Genomic DNA, 17816 nt, shown 5'->3' with positions numbered 1-17816 from the left:
TGAATAAAAAAAGATCCTTGAGTCCACAATGATTATGAGAGGGCAGAGGATAAGAAAGGGAAAGCTGTTCTTTACAAAAGAAGAATAAGCTATCTAATAAATATAGAAAAAAGGATAGAATTAGAAACACATCATTTTGTGAACCCCAGTATAATAACTGACTCAGGCAAAAATCCTATTGACACAAATCACTGAGTGAAATGTTGTTTCAAAACAGGATATTCACAGGGCCACAGAGCATCACTCTAGAGATTACTTATTAAGTACAAAGAGAAATAGTTATCTTCCAGTGGAGGTACGGCAGTCATCACTTTTAAAAGGTGGCCACATTTAGCATCAACAATAGTAGGACAGCCTGAAATGATATGACTCCTAATGTGATGCAGTAAGAAGCGTACATTATAGATGATATATATCATAAATATATATCATAGGTATCATAAATATATATTTTTTTGCCAAAAGTGTCTAAGTGGAACTGAATTATGAGGAAACAATTAGAAAAACACTGAACACAGAATATTACGCAAGACACCAGGCCTGATCTCGTCACAAAAGTTTTATGTCATGAAAAACAAAAAAGCAGAAAGTAGATTAAATTAGACTAAATGCAGTGTGTGAACTAGGATCCAATTTAAAAAACAAATAAGAAAAGAACAAACAGCTATCAAAGGCATTTTTGAAGTGAGAGAAAATTAAATATGGACTAAATATTCATGATATTGAATTAACGTTCTTTTTTTCTTTTCTTTTTCAGTAAGGAAGATTTTCCCTGAGCTAACATCCGTGCCAATATTCCTCCATTTTGTATGTGGGATGCCTCCACTTCATGGCTGCTGAGTGGAGTACGTCCGCACCCAGGATCCGAACCTGCAAACCCCAGGCTGCCAAAGCAGAGCACAAGGAACTTTAACCACTCAGCCATGGGGCTGGCCCCTAATGTTCATTTTTAAAGATGTGATAATGGTATTGGGATTATGCAGAAAAATGTTACTCTTGGGGAGCTGATATTTGGAATTTATGTTCAAATGGAAAGACAAAAGAGAGAGAGAGAGAAAGGGAAGAAATATTGCAAAATGTTAACAACTATTGCACCAACATAAAAGATATATAGTTGTTCATTGTACTTTTCTGTAGATTAGAAATTTTCAAAATAAAAATCTGGGAAAATATTTCTAAGTTTGTATATTTTTTGGTTTGGCTTAATTTCTTTTTGCATTTTACCTTAATTCCTTTTTTCTTTTTTGTTTTTTTGCATCTGAGTTCCTGTATTTCAATGGCAATTCATCCTACACTAATTGACCACCAGTAGAATTATTTAGGCAATTATACAACATCCAGAAGAGGGCAGCAGAGTAAAACTTTTCTTCAATTAAAGAACGATATTAACACTGTGTTAACTTTGCCAAATATCTGAAAATCAGACTTTACCTCACCTCTTTCTCAGGAATAAAGCAGTCATCTCAGTGTTCCTCTTAGAATATTAAAAAAAACTCAAAGCATTTACTGAGAATTCCATTTTTCCAATCTAAAACCTACACTCATTGTTTATCTATTATCTAATATGACATTCCTATTCTCCCGCCCACTTCTGACAGACAGTCACAACCAAGGACAGGCTGTATCAAGGCACTTGAGGTGCTCCTTCCCAGTCTCCTGTTCTCAAGAGCACCATGCTCTTGGCTGGCCATCCACCCACCCCCACCCCTCCACCTACCATCCATCTACCCACTCATCCATCTCACCATCTGTCTACCTACCCATCCATCCTGCCAACCACTGTTCCTCTGAGCTTCCCAACTATTTCTACAAGCTAGTGCTCTGCTTAAGAATCTTCAGTGACTACCTACGACCTACTACCTCAAATCTCAAGATTTTCCAATGGTCTGGCCTTACTCTGCCAAAAAACTTTATTTCTACTATTCCTGATGCAAGTTTTTGCTCTATTCAGATCATTACACTCTTGATTTCTGAATCCAATTGTGTTCAATCCTGCCTCTGCACCTTTGTTCATGCCAATGGTTCTCAAGCTTTTTGGTCTCATAATTTTGTCTGAGAAGCAGCTGAGAACCAATGGCATAGAATCTTCCAGTTGATACTCAAAGCTGCCACAACCAACTGTGTACTACACAGCTCCGTAGGGCATCATTCACACAACAGTCCTAACAGATCTGTATATTTATTACAATTATTCTCCACTAGATGGCAGTAAAATGGCTGGAAGAAGGGTAGCTTTTGTGAATTCACACAGACCAGCAGAGACCATTTTTTTCCCACATTTTATACAATATTTTAGGTCCTGCAGCACAAAATAACTTCAAAATACTTTGTATCTAATTTTATCAAGATATTATATACTACTCTAATCGCAGAATTAGCTAAATTAACTTCAAGATCTGATGAAATGCCTTGTCACATACTTTGTCAAAATTTTGCATCACAATACGTGGTTCTAATACTCAATTCTCAAACATTTTTGTCTTCGGACCCCATTACACCCTTAACAATAACTGAGAGTCCCCAAGGGGCTTTTGTTTATATGGGTTATATCTACTGGTATTTACTATATCATATTAAAACTGATACATTTTTAAATATCTACTTATTTCATTAAAAATAACAATTAAAAAATCTATTATATGACAATATGGAGAACACATCTTTATGAAAAATAGCTAAATCTCCTCCCAAATAGTAAGAAGAATGGCATTTTTTATATTTTTTGCAAATCTATTTCATTTCCGGCTTAATAAAAGGCAGCTGGATTCTCCTATCTGTTTCTGGGTTATTCAGTCTGTCTTATCGCACATCATGTAAGCCCTAGAAAATGCCACTCTACCTTTGTGAGGAAATGGGAATAAATAAAGACAAATAACATCTTAGGACTATTATGAAAATAGTTTTGACCTTGCAGATCTCTAAAAAGATCCCAGGGACCCCCAGTGTTCCCAGGCTACACTTTGAGAACTGCTAGCTTATGATATCCCCTCCCTTCCACTTCTCTTCTACCTATTTCTCTTTGAAGCACTTCTTAACTCCAGTAACTCACACAGAAATTCTATGGTAATTAATATTTAATTTTTCTAAATTGTGTTTTTCCAACTAGACTGTAATCTTTTGAAGCTGTACTTAGGCACACAGTTATCAGTGAATGAATACTTGCCAGTTATGTTACCCGTATTAGACGGTGTAGCTATTCAAATAGCCTCCAGGATATCTACCATCTTTAAATATCATCTCTCTTCCAGCAGAGCACTGTGAAATCAGAGCTATGCCTCCTAACTCCTCTGCTCGCTCCCCCTCAAAACACACACACACACACTCACTCTCTTTCTGTCTCTCAAATTCCACTCAGGGAACAAGGAAAAGGGACTAAAAATGTATCATCTAATTCATGCAAAGTAAGCCTGTCCTCCAACTTATAGCTTGCAAAAAACTTTTTTTCTTGGACAAAGTCAAAGCTCTAAAATATTTACTGATTCTGCCCATAAAAAATTAAGTGGATAAATACTGCCAGATTTCATAAAATGTCTGGATATCTGCTAGTTTGTCAACATAAACTCAGTCTTTTCAACATTTTCCACACAGAGAAAAATCTTCTTCCTCTGAAGGTCGGGAGAGGGAAGAGGACCCTGTCCTTGCTTGCCCAGGATCAGAAAAACATGGGTGAGTTCACTCAAAATAGTTAAACAATTCCCTCCTGCATTTCCCAAGTTGGCCTTCCCATTCTGGGCTATTTCACCTTGTCTTCTCATCTCAAACCTCCAAGGTTCCCCCATAACTCTTCTCAGGTGAAGATCTTGCCTCATAGGTAACGGAGAAACTAGAAGCCGTCGGATTCAGCCCTTATCTTTCTCCAGCCAAATCCATGAATCCACCCTCTGCTAAGCCCATACTCTCTGCCTTCCCTCCTGCTACAGTTGAAGACGCATCCTTGCTCCTGTCAGAGGACAATTTCTCCACTTGTGCTCTGAATCGGTTGCCAGCTTTATTCTGGAAATTATGCATGCATCCATATCAACTTCTTTGTCTCAGTTGATCATTCTCATCAGCACACAAATATGCTAGAGCATCTTTCATCTTACCAAATTCCTCTCCGCCTTTGGCTCCATTTCTCTGCCTCCCTTTCAGTAAGCTTATTGAAAGAGTTGTGTACCTTTGTTTCTCCTTCCTCACCTCATATTTTCTCCTCAACACACTCAAATACATTCAAACTTTTCACCAAAACTGCATTTGACCAAATTATCGTGGGCCTGCATCTTGCAAAACTCATGGTCATTGCTCAATCTACATTCTTCACTGTCTCCTTTTTCTTCCTAGGTAATCTCATCCAATCCTCTGGCTGAAGGCTCTAATTTCATCTCCAGTTATGGCTTCACTTCAAAGCTCCCGATGTGGATATTCAACTAGTTACTCAACATTTCTCATAGGCATTTCAAAACTTCACCCTCCCACATCCAATCCATCAGCAAGTCCTGTCAACTCCTCCAAAACATAATCCTAATCCATCCACTCTCTCCATCTCCACAGCTACTATGAGAGCCTGGACTACAGAACTACTCTATCAGCCTCCTAATTAACCTTCCTTGTGTGGTAACTGACCACCTATTCTCCACAAAATACTTAAAATGATCTTTTTAGAAACAAGAATCAGATCATATCATTCCCCTGCTTAAAACTCTCCAATGTCTTCCCTTTACACTAAGAATCTCAACTTTTCTCCTGGACCTACAAGGCCCTACCTGAATTGGCCTCCTCCCTGACTTCACCTTTCCCTCCTACGGTGTTCCAACTACAGTGACCTTCATTTCCTTGCTTGAGTACATCAAACTCCTCCCTGCCTCAGTGCCTTTGTATCTCATATCCACAGACTCTCCCCAAAGATCTTTCTAACTTTGGTGCCATCTTATCATTTAGGTCTCATTCATTCATGTTATCACCCTATCCAATGTTGCCACTCCTATTCCCACCCCCAAGTAACCCTTATAAAGAAAGTAAGGTACCAGTAGGAAACAAACGACACAAAAGTTATCCATTCCACTCTCTTCTCAGTACCCTGCCTCATTTTCTTCAGGGTACTAATCACTGTCTGACGTTATTTATGTGTTTGCTTAGCATCTGTCTCCTACACTAGAACCTGAGATGTACTGGGTGCTCAATAAATTATTTGTTGAAATCTCATTTTAACTGGAAGTTACAATTCATCTAGGGACACATGCCCTATTTGTGGATTTTTAGGATATTAATAATAAAGATGATCTCTCCTACATGGCATTTTTGTGATTTATAACATAAATCGGTTTTAAATGGAAAAATACACCATACATACCTTATCCTTAATTGGGCAGAGTATTTGGAGAGACAGGAAATAACAATAGGAAGTGGGGGTAAAGAATCAGAGAGAAGAGGGTAATTTTGAACAGCAGCACATCTACCAATGCTAACTTTTGCTTGTTATATACAATATACTATCAAATTGTCTACCAGTCTGTGGTTTCTCATTTATCTGTACTTAAAGTTTTATGTAAATCATTAAAGACAATTTAAGGGATACTATCAACCACCATGACCCAATTGATATTTACAGCACACTAAACCCAACAACTACAGAATATATGCTTTTTTTAACTGCACATGGTATGTTCACCAAGACAGAGCATATCCTAGGACATAAAACAAGTCAAAAAACTGAAAAGAATTGAAATCATACATGTTCTCTAACCACAGAAGAATTAAATCAAGAACAAATTTCAATAAGATATCTAAGAAAATCCAAAATATTTGGAAATTAAAACACTTCTAAATAACCCATGGATCAAAAAAGAAATCACAAGGGAAATTTAAAAAGTAGGGGCCGGCCCGGTGGCTCAGCGGTTAAGTTTGCACATTCTGCTTTGGTGGCCCGGGGTTCGCCAGTTCAGATCCTGGGTGCGGACATGGCATCGCTTGGCAAGCCATGCTGTGGTAGGCATCCCACATATAAAGTAGAGGAAGATGGGCACAGATGTTAGCTCAGGGCCAGTCTTCCTCAGCAAAAAGAGGAGGATTGGCAGCAGATGTTAGCCCAGGGCTAATCTTGCTCAAAAAATATATATCTATTTTGTATGGAATGATAATGAAAATACAACATATCAAAATTCCTGAAATTCAACTAAAATAATGCTTGGAAGAAAATTTATAACTTTAGATGCTCACATTAGAAAATAAGAAAGGTCTAAAATCAGTGATATAAGACTCCACTTTAAGAAGCCAGAAAAGAAGAGCAAAACAAGCCCAAAGTAAGTAGAACATATAAAATAATACAGAACAGAAACCAACAAAACAGAAAATAGACAAACAGTAGAGAAAATTAATAGTCAAAAGCTGTTTCTTTGAAAAGATCAACAAACTCCTCGTTTACAATGATAAAGAGAAAAAGAGAATGCAAACCACCAAAATCAATAAAAGTGGGATTATCACTATAGATCACACAGACATTAAAAGGACAGTAAGACTATATTTATGAACAACTTTATGCCAACAAATTTGACAACTTACATAAAATGAACAAATTCCATGAAAAACATAAAAACTTATGAAATTGAAACAAGATGAAACAGAAATTCTGAATAGCTGCACGTCTTTAAAAGAAGTTGAATTCATTATCAAAGAACACTACAAGCCCAAGTGGTTTCACTGGTGACTTATATCAACACTCAAGGAAGGAAAACACCAATCTCATACAATTTTCTCTTTAAGAAAGTAGAGGAGGAGAGAATACTTCTCAACTCATTTTACGAGGTCAGCATAAGCCTAGTGCCAAAACCCGAAAATAAAACTAAAAACAAGCCACAAGACTGAAATTTTAAAAACACACTTCAAAATAAATGTAGGATGACAACAAAAGCCTATAAAAACCTACAGGGTATGACCAAAGTGTTACTCACAACTGAGCAGGGTGATCTCAGGAATCCAATGATGGTGCAACATTTGACAATGTCTCATTATAATTCACTTCATTAGCAGAAGAACAGAGAGAAACTACGTGATCATCTCAATGAATAGCAAAGAAAAGCATCTGATATGGATCGTTCATTTAAAATTTAAGACAAAAATTTGTGACAAACCAAAAGTAGAACTTTTTAAACTCCATAAAGTACCAGAAAATAACAGTTAATTTTAAATTTGAAGGTGAAACCTCAGAAATAGATAGAAGAATGAAGTAGATGTATACAAATTAATATGGAGAGACTCCAAAATATATTTTTGAATAAATAACAGAAGTTGCAGATAGACATAGAAATAAGACTGGCAGAAAAGATACCAGCCAGTCAACTTCTGAGTAGAGAAGGCAGGACCAGGATTGGTGGAAGCACAGGTTACAGAGTGTCATTAAAAGAGACTTTAGCCTTATCTACCGTGTTTCTATTTGTTATAAGGAGAATGCTGTTTTCATGAATTACTTGGATAACTAAAAAGTAATTTTAATACCACAAATTTAAATTCAACATAGTATTGAAAGTCCTAGCCAGAGCAATTAGGAAAGAAAAAGAAATAAAAGACATCCAAATTGGAAAGGAAGAAGTAAAACTGTCACTTTTTACAGATGCCATGATATTAGATATAGGTATTATATACAGAAAATCCTACAGAGTCCACCAAAAAACTGTTAGAACTAATAAACCAATTCAGTAAAGTTGCAAAATACAAAATCAACAGTCAGCCCTCCATATCCACAAGTTCAGCATCTGTGGATACAACCAACTGTTGATTGAAAGACCTACAATGGTTGTGTCTGTACTGAACATGTACAGACGCTTTTTTCTTGTTATTATTCCATAAACAATACAGTATAACAACTATTTACATAACATTTACATTGTATTAGGTATTATAAGTAATCTAGAGATGACTTAAAATATACAGGAAGACATGCATAGGTTATATGCAAATGCGATGCCATTTTATATAAGGGACTTGAGCATCCAGAGTTTGGTATCCATGGGTGTCCTGGAACCAATGCTCCACAGATACCAAGGAAGGGCTGTATACAAAAATCTGTTGTGTTTCTATAGACTAATAACAAACTAACAGAAAGAGAAATTAAGAAAACAATACCATTTACAATTGCATCAAAAAGAATAAAATAGGAATAAATTTAAGCAAGGCGTGAAAGATCTGTACACTGAAAACTATAAGACATTAATGAAAGAAACTGAAGAAGACACAATTAAACAGAAAGATATTCCATGCTCATGGATTGAAAGAATTAATATTGTTAAAATGACCATACTACCAAAGCAATCTACAGATTCAATGCAATCCCTATCAAAATCCCAATGGCATTTTTCATAGAAATAGAACAAATAATCCTAAAATTTGTATGGAACCACAAAAGACTCTAAATAGCAAAAGCAATCTTCAGAAAGAAGAACAAAGCTGGAAGTATCACACTCCCGAATTTCAAAATGTATTACAAATCATAGTAATCCAAAAGTATGGTATCGGTATAAAAACAGACACATAGATCAATAGAACAGAACAGAAAGCCCAGAAATAAACCCACACATATATGGTCAATGAATATACAACAAAGGAGCCAAGAATATACAATGCAGACAATACATGGTGCTGGGAAAACTGGAGAGCCACATGCAAAAGATTGAAACTGGGCCACAATCTTGCACTATACACAAAAATTAACTCAAAATGGATTAAAGACTTGAATGTAAGACCTAAAACTATAAAACTCCTGAAGAAAACCTAGGTGGCAAACTCCTTGACATCAGTTTTGGTGACGAATTTTTGGTTTGACACCAAAAGCAAAAGCAATCAAAGCAAAAATAAACAAGCGGGACTTCATCAAACCAAAAAGCTTCTGCACAGCCAACGAAACCATCAACAAAATGCAAAGGCAACCTACTGAATGGGAGAAAATATCTGCATCTCTTCTGATAAGGGGTTAATATCCAAAATATACAAATAATTCATACAATTTAATAGAAAAAAATCAAGCAACCTGATTAAAACAATGGGCAGAAGATCTGAATAGACATTTTTCCAAAGAAGACATACAGATGGCCAACAGGTACATGAAAAGATGCTCAATGTCACTAATCACCAAAATCACAAAGATACCACCTCACACCTGTTAGAACGGCTATTATCAAAAAGACAAGAAATAACAACTGTTGGCGAGGATGTAGAGAAAAGAGAATCTTTGTGCACTGTTGGTGGGGACGTAAACTGGTGCAGCCTCTATGCAGGACAGTATAGAGGTTCCTCAAAAAATCAGAAATAGAAGAACCATAGGATTCAGCAATTCCACTTCTGGGTACTTAACTGAAGAAAACGAAAAAACTAATTCAAAAAGATATATGCACCCCTATTTTCATTGCAGCCTCATCTATAATAGCTAAGATATGGAAACAACCTAAGTGTCCATTGATATATGAATGGATAAAGATGATGTGATATAGATAGATAGATACACACACACACACACCATGCAATATTATTCAGCCATAAAAAAAACGAAAACTTGCCATTTGTGACAACATGGGTGGACCTTGAGGGTATTATGCTAAGTGAAATAAGTCAGAGAGAGAAAGACAAATACCATATGATCTCACTTGTATGTGGAATCTAACAAAAGAAAAGAAAACAAAACAAAAACAAGCTCATAGATAGAGCGGATTGGTGGTTGCCAGAGACAGGGTTGCTAGGTGAAATGGGTGAAGGGGGTCAAAAGATAGAAACTTCCAGTTATAAAATAAGTCAGTCATGGGGATGTAATGGACAGCACCGTGACTATAGTTAATAATACTATAATGCATATTTGAAAGCTGCTAAGAAAGTAAGTCAAAAGTTCTTATCACAAGAAAAATATTTGTAACTACATATGGTGACGGATGTCAACTAGACTTCTTGTGATCGTTTCACAATATATGCCTATATTGAATCATTACGTTGTACATCGAAACTAATATAATGTTACATATCCATCAGGCCTCAATAAATAAATAGTCTACAAAAAATGGTCCTTTGTACTGGATGTACACTGTGGGTGATTAAACCACATGATAAAAATTAAAAATTAAAAAAAGCACTGGAAATATATACAAAAACCACTTATTTTTTAAAAAATAAGTATATGACTATAGCTAAGGATTCAGCTAGTTCTTTCTGGTTCCTTCTAGTCTGGAGACGATAAAGTCACTGTCTTTTAACGCCGTTTATTAATACACCCTGGAACTGAACTGAGTCCATGCAGCAAATCAGGTAAATCTGGATGATGCCAATTTACCAAATCCAGCACCTGGCGGGAAAGCCTCCAGAGTCTGCCAACATCCTATATATTAGAGTGAAATAGAGACTTTGCCCGATATTCTTTCTTTCCTTTGATTCCCCTCTGCAATAGAACTAATGAGTCCTGAGGCCTCTTGCCTGCCTGACGTTTCACCAGGTCTGTGTGACTGTTCGGTTGAGACTACAGGTCAGGATTCACCCTCTCTCAGGCAAAGAACAGGAAAGCGGACTTCCAGTCTGAGGACAAGGCATCAACATATTTATTTCTCAATAAGCACTTGTCGATTTGAAGATAGCTGAGGGGTTCTTGTAGTCTGCCCCCCGTGGAACGAAGCAGCGTCTAAACCTGTCCCAAATATGTGTGTGTGTGTGTGTGTGTGTGTGCAAACACACAAGCGAATGGAGAACGGAGACGGGGGCCTCCTTCGGCTCCACGCCCGTCTCATTCACTGAGCTGGGGTCGAGAACGCGGCGGCACGGAGGCCACGGCGGCAGGAGCCGGGGGACCCGGGACACCGAGCGCCGCGCTGAGGGCGGAGAGGCGGCGGGGCGGGGCGGCGGGCCTCCCCTCCTCCCCGGGCCGGGGCGGGCCCGAGCCCGCGACCCACCTCTCCGGCGCCGTCCCCGTCACGGCGCCGCGGGACAGCCATGCCAGGCCGCCTGCTGCGGGGCCTGTGGCAGCGATGGCGCCGTTACAAGTACCGCTTCGTACCTTGGATCGCGCTGAACCTGAACCACAACCCGAGGTGAGAGGGCCAGGCGGCCGGAGCGGCGACGACTTCCTTCAGCCCAGCGACGCCACCATGACCGCTGGGCCTGTGGCAAACCGGCCCGAGGGGGCCGGAGCCTCGGGGGCGGAGCTTCAGGAGGCCTGGGGACCCGGGGGTGGGGCCTCAGGCGGGCGGAGCCTGAGGCGACCAAGGAGCCTGAGGCTGGCTGGACTTGAGTGGGCGGAGCCAGAGGCGGGGGTGGGGGTCGAGGTGGGCGAGGCCGAGGCTGCTGGAGTCCGAGAGGGCCAGGCGTCTGATGAAGGCGAGTAGTATTAGGTGGGCGGGGCCTGAGGCCTATTTCCCATCGTACCCCGCGCTCCGAGGGATGCCACGCTGGGCTCGCCGGGGGTAGTCGTGTGTGCTCTTACTCCTGTGTCTGGGCAAAAGATAGAAACTTTTGAAAAAGAAGAAAACTCGTGCCCCCTCAGGGTGCGTGGCCTTCTCTCCACCAAGGCATAGTTAGGAGCTTGAAATTCCTTAGAAAAGCCAAACCCAGGTTTGTCTTCATAGCTCCGTAGTTGATATGTTGAAAGCAACCCAGATCAGCTGTAGGGATAACCGCTTGGAGCAACTGACGCGTACAGACGAGCAGAAAGCCGCTGTCGGAGTGTTGGGTTTGGAAACCGAGTCAGTGCCTGCAGAAAGAGATCTAGCTGAGTGGGCGGCCGTGAGATCAGTGTTTTTGCCGGCTCTAGCTAGTGGCGTGCGAGTGATCTGGAAGAAATTCCACATACTGCTCACTTAAATAGGCAAACTAGCTCCGCTGAAGGCCAGTTAATAACCAGAAAGAGCTTTCCTAAAATTTCATACTACGGAAACGTGAATTTAGATGCATCGTTACTATAGAATTGTGAGACAGGAATTGCTTCCTTTTTTTCAGAAGTAAAAATAGGACTATTATGGGAATAAAAGTTATGCAGTCATTAAAGAAGTTAAGTACTTCTGGGAGAGAATGTGACAAAGTTTATAATGTTAGCTTAAATTTATCTTTGAAACCATACTCCTATAAAAAGAGCCATTGCAATAAGAGGATGCCCGTTACAGTGATAATATTGACATCATGGCTATGAGTGTAGTGGGGAAAAGAGCTAGCTCTGTTTCTGCTTCTGTCTCTCCCGCTTACCAGCTTTGGGACTTTGGGCAAGTTCCCTAACATCTCCAAGCCTCAGTTTCCTTGTCTGAAAAGATGAGATAATGAGTGTATGGACCCAACAGCATTTGGTACTAACTGGGCTTTTTGTAAACATTGGCTATTGTTCACTTGTGTAGGTATTCTTGGGAGTTAGGTAACTAGAACCATCCTTAAACAACTCTTTTCTGTATCTCTTGGTTTTATGCCCTTCAACCACGTGAGAATCACCTTCATTAAGGCCACTAATCCAGAAGGCATCAAGACAGTCTGGCTTTTATCAGTTGAAGGGTAGTGAATAGAAACTTTTCCCATTTTCAGGACCCTCCGATATGTTCCAGAGGAATCCAAAGACAAAATTATCTCAGATGAAGATGTCCTAAAAACATTACTGAAAGTTTTCCAGGCTCTGTTCATAAATGATTTCAATAAACAATCAGATATCTTGACTGTGCTTCCAGAAGTTGTTAAATCAAAGTATCAAGACCTACTGTCAGTTCAACATCCAAGGCTGAAATTGCTTGAACACAGATATCAACAGCAAAATATCTTTAAACCAGAAGAAATTCTTTATAAGACATTGGGTTTCAGTATTGCTCGAGCAACTAGTTCATTGATTTCTGCTGGAAAAGGTGTCTTCGTTACTAAAGGATTGGTACCAAAAGGCGCGGTTGTATCTATGTATCCTGGTAATGGCACAATTAGTACTTTGCCAAGAGTTTCTTATACTGATAAATATAAATTCAACAAAATACCCTGCCCTGTAATCCTTGGAATAAGGGGTTGAATTGGAAACTCAGATTTCCACAGATTTTTAAACCTTGATTTGGAAATTAACTGTAAATTATCTTATGTATTAGGAAGTATCCTGGAGTATTTGTTGGGATAAATACATTTTTTTAAGGATATTTTTCTGGTCAATGTTTAAATTTAGGAGAATATAGTATGGCCTACTTTGATAATACTGATTACTTAAAAAGCACTAGAGAATAAGTCAGTTTGGCTTGGATAATTGATAACTAGAGGTAAAAATGGTATGGGTTAAAAAACATGAAAGACAGAATTTAAACGCATAAATCGCTGAATAAAGACTTTCTTGCCACTTGGACAGTAAAGCAGCTTCTTTGCAAAAGATCATTGACTAGAACGTTCAGTAGAGTATGTTGTTTGTTAAACTAACATATTATTTGGTGTAGTGGAAAATATGTGTGAATGTTTAAGTCAGATAGACCTATTTTTTTTAAAAAAGTCATTCTACTGTTTTCTAATTTTACGTCCCTAAGCAAGGGAGTCTCAGTTTCCTCCTGCACAACTAACGTAACTCTGTAAAGACTAACTAGAACAAGCCAGCAACAAACTAATAGCAAAATAAACTGAATAGATTAACATGCCTGAAACATAGGAAGCACTCAATAAGTATTAATTTTCTCCTTTCCTCCATTGCCAGTGAAAGGAGAAACAACCTGAATGTCAGACTCATCTATTCCCATATATGTCAACATTATTTAATTGGTTATTAACAAAATACATTTCTTAAAAGACTCTTTAATAGATGTCAGATCACACTCTACTTAAAAAAAACAAAGTATGACTTTCTAAAACTGACCCTAAAATGTGGTGTTCACATTTTTGTTCACCAAAATAGTCATATTATTATTCATCTATGTGGACAAGTTGGTTCTGTGCTCCATCTGCTCCTGGGCACTCTTTAAAGGGGGAAAGTAGCCAAAGAGAATGCGATGGTCTAAACTGGAGGTGAAATATTAGAAAAAGGTGGCGAAATTAAAACAATTTCTTCGATGTTATGTTTATGATCCAGAGAAATGTCTTTATCATGAAGTTTATGATTTTTCCATGTTGCTATAGTATGTCTTTGTCTTGTATAATAGGTACAGTATATCAGAAGTATGAGCCAATCTTTTTCCAATCCATTGGAAATCCATTTATTTTTAGATGCTTAGATGGGATACTCATTGATGGAAATGACAAAGGAATATCAAAAGTCGTATACAGGTAAGTTGGAGCCCACATCCAGATTTAATTGTGGGAGAGAGAACCACACCACAGTGACTCTGAGCCCCGGCTGTTACACTTCAAATAAAAATCTATGTGGGTAGCTGCTGTGTACCAACTCACTTGCCCTGTTGATTAGACAAAAGTTTTTTCAAGAGAGATTGCACTTGTTCAGTTCTAGGGTTAATTTTGTATTTTTGAATTTTAAGATATAGAAGAACAATCCCTTAGCTCTTGCTTTCACCTGTTTCAGATCTTGCAATGGGAGGGATCGACTTGGCCCTTTAAAAATGAGTGATAGTACATGGCTAACATCAGAAATTCACAATCCACTGGCCGTAGGACAGTATGTAAACAATTGTTCAAATGGTAAGTTGGCATCATGGGGCTGTGAGACGTGACATAAAGACAGCCATGGGAATTCTCCACCATCTCTGCTGCTCAAAGCCCTTAACTGTAACTTTTTGAGGGCAGATATCAAGGAGAGAATTTGGGGAAATAATGATATACTTTAATTGGAATTCTTTAATTTTCTATTTTTGTTCTGATTTTGCTGTACACATAGACAATTAATAACTATTCTTTTGATCATTATTATTTTAGCTTTTTTTTTGTCTCGAGGAAGATTAGCCCTGAGTTAACATCCACCACCGATCCTCCTCTTTTTGATGAGAAAGACTTGCCCTGAACTAAGATCTGTGCCCATCTTCCTCTATTTTATATGCAGGACACCTCCCACAGCTTGGCTTGATAAGCAGTGCATAGGATCCGAACTGGGGAACCCCCGGCTGTTGAAGCAGAGCTTGCAAACTTAACCACTGTGGCACCAGGCCGGCCCCAATTGTTTTAGCATTTTTTAATAGTTAACTCAGATTATTTTGTCAGTGCCTCCATATAGCCTTATAGCTTAATCACTAGACTCTTATCCCCTTTACTGTGGCTAAGTTTGTGAGTCACTTACCTTCTGTAGGGCTTGACTTTCCCATAAGTATGTTTGTTCATCTGGCTACATTTAGCATAGGCTGTGGTGTTAGGGAGGCGTGAACTTGAATCCTGACTCTTCTACTTAACCTTTAACCTTCCTAAGCCTCTGCTTCCTGATCTTCAAAAAGTAAATAATAGGGCCGGTCCAGTGGCGCAGTGGTTAAGTTCCCACGTTCCGCTTCGGTGGCCCCGGGTTCACCAGTTCGGATCCCGGGTGCGGACGTGGCAACACTCATCAAGCCATGCTGTGGTCAGTGTCCCACATATAAAGTCGAGGACGATGGGCACAGATGTTAGCTCAGGGCCAGGCTTCCTCAGCAAAAAGAGGAGGATTGGCAGCAGATGTTAGCCCAGGGCTAATCTTCCTCAAAAAAAAGAAAGTAAATAATAAAACATATGTGCATATGTATATATATAACCTAGCAAAACCTAGAACATAATAGTGGTTATTAATTTGAGCATGTTTGTATAATTTAGAAAACCATACATTGTGTCATAATTCAGTACTGTTTTCCATGCCCTTGTAAAATGGCTCTGTTTCTAAAAATTATATACTTGTTCCTAGACAGAGCAGCTAATGTCTGTTATCAGGAATTTGATGTGCCTGCAGTTTTCCCTATAGAGCTGAAGCAGTATCTTCCAAACATTGCCTACAGCTATGACAAGCAAAGGTTAGTTTCCTAGAAGAATTTTTCTTATCTTCTGTCTTATGCTGTACTTTACAAAATTTATTTTCTAAAAGAATGCTATATAGAATTAGGTTGTTTTTACTGAAAAATTATAATTTGTTTATGTTCATCACCCCTTAATGAGTTAATGTAGGCTTACTTGAAATTAAAAATTTTCCTATTTTAAAAAAAATTTCCATTTTGCCTATTATTACCCATTTTTATTCTTTGTAGTACTTTATAAGTATTAACCTTAAGGTTTTTTTCAAGTGATTCTGTTTTTTTCCTACCTACAACATCTTCAAATACATTTTTACTTTAATCAATTTAAGGTTCACGTTCTCTACCTCACATGAGAGCATCCAGTGGAAGAAAGGAGCCAGATTATGCTGTTATTTCTTTTGCCCATTTCACTATTAGGCTTGGAAACTTAATAGTGAAAGAAAAAGAAATATTCAGAAGATATGTATTTTTGATGTAACATTTATTTTCTGTTCATTAAGTGGAAAATCTACTGAGAACACTCAAGTAACAATTTCTAAATATAAGTAATTCTGTGAAGTTCTTTATTAACAATTCTGTAGGAAGATATAACCTTTATATCATTTCACTGAGCTGCCAGTTGCTAGCAGACCTTATTTTGTATAGGTCGTATTAAATTGTCCGTTTAAGATGGATGATATTTAAAACTTAGACTATTCCTGGTACTTAAAACTTGATAACTTTTCTGTCTCTATATGTGTGTATTTGTGTATTTAACAATTAGGGTTTTTTTAGCCATATATTCTGGGACTTGTCATTACTGTTCGACAAGTACAGGAAGAGTTAAATGAGTAGGAACATTGAAGGTTACATATGTCTTAGGTTCATAAAAAGTATTTTTTAAAATTATGGTACCATTTTTGGGAGCCTGAACAGAGAAGCATATTCAGAAGGGGTAGTTACTTCTAAACTTATTGATTTATGGTCCTTTTAAATGATATAGAATAAACATACTCTACTTTAAAATACCTCTATCAGGGATAAGAACCATTTCCTCATGGAGATCAAATATGTAAACTAAGATGATAGTAAGGAATCTGAACAAAATTACGTCTGTAAAACCCATATTGGTCACATTAAAAATATAAGCTCGTATCTCTTAATGCCTCTAACTTTTGTATATTTTTTTGTTTTCAGCCCCCTTCGATGTGTCGTTCTTGTTGCACTCAGGGACATCAAACAAGGAGAAGAGCTTTTTTCAAACTACTATACAATTGTCAGCTAACTCTATGAATTAGAAATTAGGATTTATACTCAGCTGTTGAGTTAATTTAAATGTTTTTTGTTAATTGTTTCTCTGAGTTTCACCTGAAGAACAAATATTTTGAGACCTAATCGGAATGGGAGTTTTTTGTTTTTATTGATATTATATTTATGTTTCAATTTCATGATAAAAGCTATCTGCTGCGTTATAATTTCAAATTTGCAATGCAATTTTAATTGGTTTTCACCTGGATACACAAAAGCTTATTAAATTAAAATCTACTGCCTGAACTTATAATTTCAATTTTTCTTTTGTTTCTTTTGTATATCTTTGTGGTGGCTTATAAAATTTTAGCTAAGTCATCAGCAATTCTTATACTGTTGATGTGTACAAACTCCTGTAAAAACATTATTTTTACAGAAAAAACTAAAGCCAAAAATATTTGTTGTGGTGCCATGAGTTAATTGGTATGTGTGTCTAATTTAAAGATTGTTTTAGCTGGGTAAGAGGGAAAAGGGGGGTCATTATACTATTTTCTCTACTTTACGTGAACATTTACACACACATACACAAAGTTTAAAAGAGAGAGTGAGAGAGATTGTTTTGGCATGGGAATATAGTTAAAAGATGGTGGTGGTGGGAGGAACACTAGTCTCCATTTCTCATGTTTCCATGTGGATGGCTTCCATTAGTAATACTCCTGGCCTCTCTCTCCACTC

General features: G+C 37.9%; 1 protein-coding gene and 1 long non-coding RNA gene across 2 annotated transcripts in view; one reads left to right on the top strand and one right to left on the bottom strand.

Annotated features, from left to right (window-relative positions):
- The window catches only part of LOC123286290 (uncharacterized), a 67776-nt gene extending 56579 nt beyond the window's left edge, over positions 1–11197 (bottom strand). The window contains exon 1 of the long non-coding RNA XR_006528572.2: positions 11000–11197. This is a non-coding gene — a long non-coding RNA (uncharacterized lncRNA). The remainder of the gene's footprint in view (positions 1–10999) is intronic.
- Positions 10864–17557, top strand: SETD9 (SET domain containing 9). Its single transcript, XM_014860373.3, has 6 exons — positions 10864–11033; positions 12508–12875; positions 14076–14199; positions 14453–14568; positions 15749–15854; positions 17031–17557. Exons 1-6 carry the CDS (start codon positions 10936–10938, stop codon positions 17116–17118), a joined length of 900 nt encoding a protein of 299 aa, XP_014715859.1. The 5' UTR covers positions 10864–10935; the 3' UTR covers positions 17119–17557.
- Positions 17558–17816: the final 259 nt, after the last annotated feature.

The sequence above is a fragment of the Equus asinus genome, chromosome 10 (assembly GCF_041296235.1).
Source record: "Equus asinus isolate D_3611 breed Donkey chromosome 10, EquAss-T2T_v2, whole genome shotgun sequence".
In the NCBI taxonomy this organism is placed as follows: domain Eukaryota; kingdom Metazoa; phylum Chordata; class Mammalia; order Perissodactyla; family Equidae; genus Equus; species Equus asinus.
The sequence above is the reverse complement of the archived record's forward strand: the minus strand, read 5'-3'. Positions and strand labels throughout refer to the sequence as shown.

Bases quoted from the DNA above. Each gene is read 5' to 3' on its own strand.
- SETD9 (XM_014860373.3), top strand. From the start codon at position 10,936: ATGCCAGGCCGCCTGCTGCGGGGCCTGTGGCAGCGATGGCGCCGTTAC. The intron at 12,876-14,075 runs GTAATGGCACAA...CTTGTATAATAG, and splicing joins GGTTGTATCTATGTATCCTG to GTACAGTATATCAGAAGTAT. The intron at 14,200-14,452 runs GTAAGTTGGAGC...CACCTGTTTCAG, and splicing joins ATATCAAAAGTCGTATACAG to ATCTTGCAATGGGAGGGATC.